At 42.0% G+C, this 7,240-nt stretch overlaps 1 protein-coding gene across 1 annotated transcript in view; it reads right to left on the reverse strand.

Annotated features, from left to right (window-relative positions):
• plcb1l (phospholipase C beta 1-like) overlaps positions 1-7,240 on the reverse strand; it is a 96,414-nt gene that overhangs the window by 20,055 nt on the left and 69,119 nt on the right. The window contains exons 14-24 of the mRNA XM_016249387.1: positions 5,903-6,134; positions 5,471-5,608; positions 5,321-5,385; positions 4,115-4,208; positions 3,951-4,035; positions 3,705-3,829; positions 3,328-3,482; positions 1,261-1,425; positions 1,077-1,176; positions 890-994; positions 634-749 (exon numbers count right to left, since the gene is read on the reverse strand). Coding sequence (XP_016104873.1) covers positions 634-749; positions 890-994; positions 1,077-1,176; positions 1,261-1,425; positions 3,328-3,482; positions 3,705-3,829; positions 3,951-4,035; positions 4,115-4,208; positions 5,321-5,385; positions 5,471-5,608; positions 5,903-6,134 — 1,380 coding nt within the window. The remainder of the gene's footprint in view (positions 1-633; positions 750-889; positions 995-1,076; positions 1,177-1,260; positions 1,426-3,327; positions 3,483-3,704; positions 3,830-3,950; positions 4,036-4,114; positions 4,209-5,320; positions 5,386-5,470; positions 5,609-5,902; positions 6,135-7,240) is intronic.

Genomic DNA, 7,240 nt, shown 5'->3' on the forward strand with positions numbered 1-7,240 from the left:
ACACACACACACACAGAAACACACACACACACACACACACACACACACACACACACACACACACACACACACACAGACTAGAGAAACTAGTTCCCCATTTGACAAACGAACACAAAGACTTGAACCAGATAAATCAAAAGGGCAAACTGAAGTAGTGCTCAGACCCTAACTACCAGTCACTCTGATAATCCACTAATGTAATGCTCAGAGGACTAGCACTAGTCAACGCATGTCTTGAGTTAACAGCTGCTAGTGATGTCCCGCTAATCATAAACACAAGAGGATCATTCATCTTTGACAGCAATTTTTTTTCAGTATTAAATATGCATGCAAATTACAGCGAAGTGCAACAGTTTCCATACGGTGTTCGGCAGTGATCAAAAATTACTTAAACATTAAATTTTGAATCGATTTCTTGTAAACTCAGGATCACAGAACTCGCTTCTCCACTGTGAATAAAGCGCCATCTGAATCCATGAGTTTTATCGCTGAGGCTGAGGTCCACATGAGAAACAACTACCGTCTGAATAGGGTTTTCTTAGACCAGCATCATCACATCCAGAGGCAGTGGAGCGTGGCGTTTGCTCAGACCCTAAACGAGGCAGCAGTAGTCGAGCAGTTAAACTCACTCACCTCTTCTCTGTCGGTCTCCTGCGCTCCCTCCTCTTGTGTCAGAGCCGCCAGCTGATTGGCTCTCTGCTCCATCAGACTGATGTACAGGATGGGATTGGACAGGGCCTCAATCACGTCTGACACAAACACAACAGACGTTACAGCACGCATCAAAACACCAGAATACATGCTGAAGCTCTTTCAGTCTTAAAGTACAACACTGAGGAAAAGTGTAGAAGCATAACGAAGCTGTGATTTATCTCCGACTCTGATTTACCTGCAAAGGTTTCTGGGACGTAGTCCTTGACCTCAGTGTAGATGAAGACGGACGGAAGCGTCAGCGTCTGGTTCTTCTCGTTCCTCAGACTGATGTAATGATATCCTGCAGCAGAGAGACGCACACTTTAATGAGCGCGATCTGTCCTCGTGCACTTTCACACCCAGAGAATCAAGCGGATACTTGCCGGGTCGGATGGCACACACTGGGATGATGCGATGGCCGATAAACTTCCCGTTCTCTTCGTACACAGCTATCCTCAATGATGCCAGCGTGGGAAGAACCACCTGAAACATACGGCTCATCAGAATCAAAGCGTCTGAAGGAGAATCTGCCTGATGATGGCTCAGTGCTCGTCACTGCAGACGTACTCTTTTGAAGACCACTGGATCTTCATCCCACACCGGATTGACGGCATTGCCTTGAGACGTTTTGGTCTTAAACGCTTTCCGTTTGGTGTCCACCGGCAGGCCGAACATTTCCACCTCCACGTAAACACCGACTCTCTTATCGGACAGAAACTGGCCGGATATGATCTGAGAAAGACACAGAAACCTTATTCAACACTGCATGAACTGCAGGAGCTCCCAGATATTCACTCTCATCTGCTGGATTTGACAGGAGCTAGAGATGCAGTGAAACATCTCTATCATCTGGATACTTACTGGCCAAAAACCAAACGTCTTTGATTTCAATGAGCCTTTTGATTCAAGCTCGACAGCATATATATATATATATATGTATTAGTGACTGCAGCAACTGCCCTCTAGTGGTGTGATCTTCAAAAACATACAGACTCCAACAACTATTACAAATACCTGTAAAGTACACTGACTACTGCATAGAAAAAAATACAGAAAAATATGCCAATAATGTAATTTTGACTTGAATCAAATGTTTTTGACACTTTGTGCTGTGCAGGACTCAATCAATCTCGAGCTGATTTCACATCCACAGCTTCGTAAAGACTGGTCAGTCTGAATGACACGCATCACAGAAAACACTGCTCTGAAACCGTTTCATTATCGACATGATGCTCACAACAAAAACACACCATAGCTGTAAGTCTGCAAACAGGAAAGTCACAGCTCAGATTTTAAGGGTCATCAGAATAATCTCATTGATCTCCTCTTTTTAATTTGCACAGACGCATTATAGATGCATAAATATACACTACCGGTCAAAAGTTTGGGATCAGTGAGACTTGTAATGTGTTTAAAGAAGCATCTTCTGCTCATCACGGCTGCATTTATTTGATCAGAAATACAGAAAAAACAGTAATCTTGCAAAATGTTATTACAATATAAAATAATGGTTTCTATTTTAATATCCATTAAAGTGTGATATATTTCTGTGATGTGCAGCTGTATTTTCAGCATCATTCCTCCAGTCTTCAGTGTCACATGATCTTCAGAAATCAGTATAATATGCTGCTTTATTATTAGAGTTATCAACAGTTGTGCTGCACAATATTGTTTTGGAAGCTGTGATACTTATTTTAGTTAAAAAGAAGAGCGTTTATTTAAAACAGAAATCTTTTCTAACAATATACGCTACCGTTCAAAAGTTTGGGGTCGGTACATTTTTATTCTTTCTTTTTTTGAAAGAAATGAAAACTTTTATTCAGCGAGGACGTGTTAAACTGTTAAGAAGTGACAGCAAATATTTATATTGTGAGAAAAGATTTATATTTTGAATAAATGCTCTTCTTTTTAACTTTTTATTCATCAAAGAATCCTGAAAAAAGTATCAGTTTCCCAAAACAATATTGTGCAGCACAACTGATAATAAAGCAGCATATTATACTGATTTCTGAAGATCATGTGGCACTGAAGACTGGAGGAATGATGCTGAAAATACAGCTGCGCATCACAGAAATATATCACACTTTAATGGATATTAAAATAGAAACCATTATTTTATATTGTAATAACATTTTGCAAGATTACTGTTTTTTCTGTATTTCTGATCAAATAAATGCAGCCGTGATGAGCAGAAGATGCTTCTTTAAACACATTACAAGTCTTACTGATCCCACACTTATGACCAGCAGTGTGTATATTCAAATAGCTTGAAATGAAATGTTGCAAATAACCAATCGAGAAAAATAAGCTTGATTCAAACAATCAAGAAGGTTAATGGGATGTATTTTTATTACTCAAATGTGAAACAGCTCATTTTTCTTTCCTTGTAAAACTGAACCAAAAGCACCATTTATTAAAGCGTTTAAGTGTGTATATTGTTTAATGACGTAATTAAATCTCGTTAAACTTTCATTTTCTCTAGCGATGACCCAAAATAAAAATGGGCCGCAAACTGTCACTGATTAAACCTCTACATATGATATCATGATCCATACTTCATACACATACTGCACTTCGTCTCCTTTTGCAGATATGACGTATCGTTCTACATCCCGAGTGAAGACATTCGCTCACCTTCACAGACAGCGTGTGCGCTACGATCCCGTCGACTGTATTCTGAGTGAACGGGTCAAACTGTTTGTCCGTCCGTCGCATGAACTCTGGCTTCAGTCTGTAGCCGCACTTCCCGTTGTACTCAAAGATGCCCAGATTCAGCTGCATGGGCAGATCTGCCAATCACACACACACAGATGGAAACCAAGCACATTAGTGCTAATACATGACCAAACCAGTCAATAATCGGGACGGTGCGCTGGGACGGAGATGCACAGAAGAGAAGAGGGCATTTCTATGAGCAACTCCCATCTGAAGAAAAGCTTCATATTACAGGCTTTAAACAAGCACACAGTTTAAAGTGGCTTTGACCTGTCAGGGGAGTGAGCTGAAGGTACCTATGGTCTGGAAGTTCAGAGCGACCAGCTGACATCCGGCGTTCCAGAAGACCTGAGGCATGTAGTTCGAGGAGTCCACTCGAGTTCCTTTGGGATAAATTCTGCTCAGCTGCAGTTTATTATACCTGCGTGAAGGAGTTAAGTTTCTCTGACAGAGGATGGAAAGAGCTTTTACACCTTTTACACAATTTCACTTCATTTGAAAGACTGTTCCACCTGCAAAAGTGCAATAAACACAAAAGATACTCGACGAACTCCACGGGCGATTCTTTGAGCAGCTCCAGCGCTTTGGTCTCCACAAACGATGACATTTCATAACTTCGATCGATTTCTGTGGCAGACGAATGAGAAGAGTTACTGATCTTACAGCGTAGCTGCGTCAAACACATCTCAATAACTGACTGACTTACTTTTGCACGTCTCGAAGGAGTTGAATTTAACAGGCTGAATGTAGTTGACTAAGTTGGACATCTCCTCTGTGGCGAAGGCTTCATTTACCGTCCCCTACAGACAGCAGAGACACGCGTCACTCCAGTGGCGTACAGATCCAGACTCACACGCTAACTGTTCCAGGAGTAACCATTCAAAATGAAAATGTCCTCAATCCTGACCAACAGAAAATGTCGACACACTGAGCAATGAAAGCCGGAGTGCTGCTCTTGTGATATAATGCTCAAATCACGAATTCAATCTCGTATAGAACCAAATTATGACATGAGTATTGTTACACCCCGCAATCTAGTGTGAATGGAGAGTATTTACTGAGATCTGATGCTGTGCTGCACAGAAAGACCTCTAGATGACACTGTACACACACTCCCTCACTCACACTTACACACCCACACTCTCACACACACTCACTCACTCACACTCTCTCTCTCACACACTCTCTCACTCACACACACACTCACACACACACTCTCTCTCTCACACACTCTCTCACACACTCACTCACTCACACACACACTCACACACACTCTCTCACACACACACACACACACTCCACACTCACTCACACACACACACCCACACTCACTCACACACACACACCCACACTCTCTCACACACACACACACACACACTCACTCACACACACACACCCACACTCACTCACACACACACACCCACACTCTCTCACACACACACCCACACTCTCTCACACACACACACCCACTCTCTCACACACTCTCTCTCACACACACACACACACACACACACACACACTCTCTCACACACACACTCTCTCACACACACACACACACTCACGTCTGGTGCATTAAGCATTATAAATAAGGGTGACCTGACTTGACGCACACATCACTTGACAAATATGTGTATAATTCTCAGAAAACCAAACCTTCATGACTTAATTTCTTCTGTGAAACAGCGTTTCGGTTTGTTGTTCCACAGAAAAAAGTAATTCAGGTTTGAAAAACATTAGGGAGAGTAAATTGATAACTACAAATAGTTTTGTATCTCAGGTCCCAATCGTTGGAATAAACAGTTGTAAACAATCATAACTCATGCGCCTCCTGCAGGAAGAAAAACCCATGAAAACATTACCTAGAAACACTCTAGAGCACTCCGATGACACACAGCCCGTAAACATCACTTACCTCATCCATGGACTTCTTACTTTCATCGTTATCTTCCTCCGCATCACTCTCTGCGTCCGCTTCTGCTGATCAACACACGACACGGACTGACATCACTAACCAGTCTGAGGTGCACGGCTCTTTTTACACGCTTCACGTTCAAACACTAACCTTTATCATCGGCCAGACTTGCGTTGCGTGACAGCGACCCTGCCGTTTTATCAATCGACTTCATTCTCTGCAATCTTCTTTCGCCTGCCTCGTTCCCGTCTGCATGAATGCTGATGTGAATCTCCTGATGTGTCGACCCTGTTACAAAACACATGTACGGGTTATTATTCAAGACTGGTTAGTGTCTGACCTGACCCACAGAGACAAGGCAAAACACCAAGTCCATGATAACTATTGGTCAGCAGGGGGCAGCGAGAGACCAGCAGCAGGACAGGAGAATCTGTAAACTTGACTTGAGTTTACACACCAGCAGTTTTATTAGCTGATGAAAAGAATGATCTCTAAACATGAATCTGAAGGATCAGCATCCTGAGGATGCACCGCACTCAAAAGCATTAGTGCTTCAAAAAAAAAAAACCCTTAAATGCTCACAGTGTGGCTCAGCTGACTCTCTGATGACTGCAGAATGAGGTGTTTTTGTGTGTGCACCTGTGCTGGGAGACGAGGGCTCACACATGCTGGACGTGTCGCTGCAGGGGTTGGACGTTTGCTCGAAGAGCTTCTTCTTAGCGCTGCCGTCAGCTTTGTGGGAACTCTTCTTGTTCTTGATGAGGATTTTGCCCATCAGGTCCACGGGGCTGGGCAGAGGAACACCGGCCTCCAACTGCACACACCAGAAAGACCCAGAGAAATGTGTCGCTGGATAGTGATTGACATGCATGAACCCTGTGTCTCCAAATGATCATTTTATAGGTTAGAATGAACAAAAACTCTTCTGTAAATATGATAAAGACAGACAGATAGATAGATAGATGCATAGATAGATAAATACATAAACTGATTCATAGGGCCCTATATATGTCAAGTGTTCCTGGTCACATGATTGATGATTCATTATATTATATTTACATGCACACTCTTCAAAAACCTGTAACACTATAGATGAACATGAGGAAGAGTAAATTATGACAGAATGATGATTTCTGGGTGAACGATCCCTTTAATGGAGAAGTTACAAATTGGCATTCATACGACTCCAGATCACTCATGAAGAAGAAACTCGAGGAAACGACACTTTGATGGACATTTCTGATGGACATTCCTCCATCAGATTCCCCATACTACGACGATGAAGTATTCCACACTTTACAGGAAGAAACTCATCAATATCAAACTCTGGGGAAAATTTTACTATGTGGAGATTTAAATGCTCGAACTGGCTCAGAATTAGACTATATTGATAATTCAGGAGATAAACATCTGTTCACACATATACCCCAAGGTCTCTTCAGTACCCTACCTAGAAGAAATAACCAGGATACTGGAGTCAATAGGCACGGGAGAGAGCTAGCCCACCTTTGTCAAACTTTAGGTCTTTATATGCTCAATGGTAGAATCAAAGGAGATTCCTGCGGACAATTCACCTATAGCTCAGATCTGGGGAACAGTGTTGTAGATTATGCCATATCAAATATAAGCCCTTCCCATTTCAGTGCATTTACCGTCAAAGCCCAGTCGCCCCTGTCTGATCACAGCCAGATCAATCTTCTCATTAAAGGGGAAAACAGCAAATCAAGGGACATTCATAAAAAGCCAATTCATATATAAAATGTTAAGATGTTCTAATGTAAATGTTCAGATGTTAAATCATTCTCTTTGTTGTCTTAATGCTTTGGCAATACAACATTTATTTTTGTCATGCCAATAAAGCTATTTGAATTGAATTGAGAGAGAGAGAGTGTGTGTGTGTGTGTGTGAGTGTGTGTGTGT

The sequence above is a fragment of the Sinocyclocheilus grahami genome, unplaced genomic scaffold (assembly GCF_001515645.1).
Source record: "Sinocyclocheilus grahami isolate Dianchi unplaced genomic scaffold, SAMN03320097.WGS_v1.1 scaffold924.1, whole genome shotgun sequence".
Classification (NCBI taxonomy): Eukaryota; Metazoa; Chordata; class Actinopteri; order Cypriniformes; family Cyprinidae; genus Sinocyclocheilus; species Sinocyclocheilus grahami.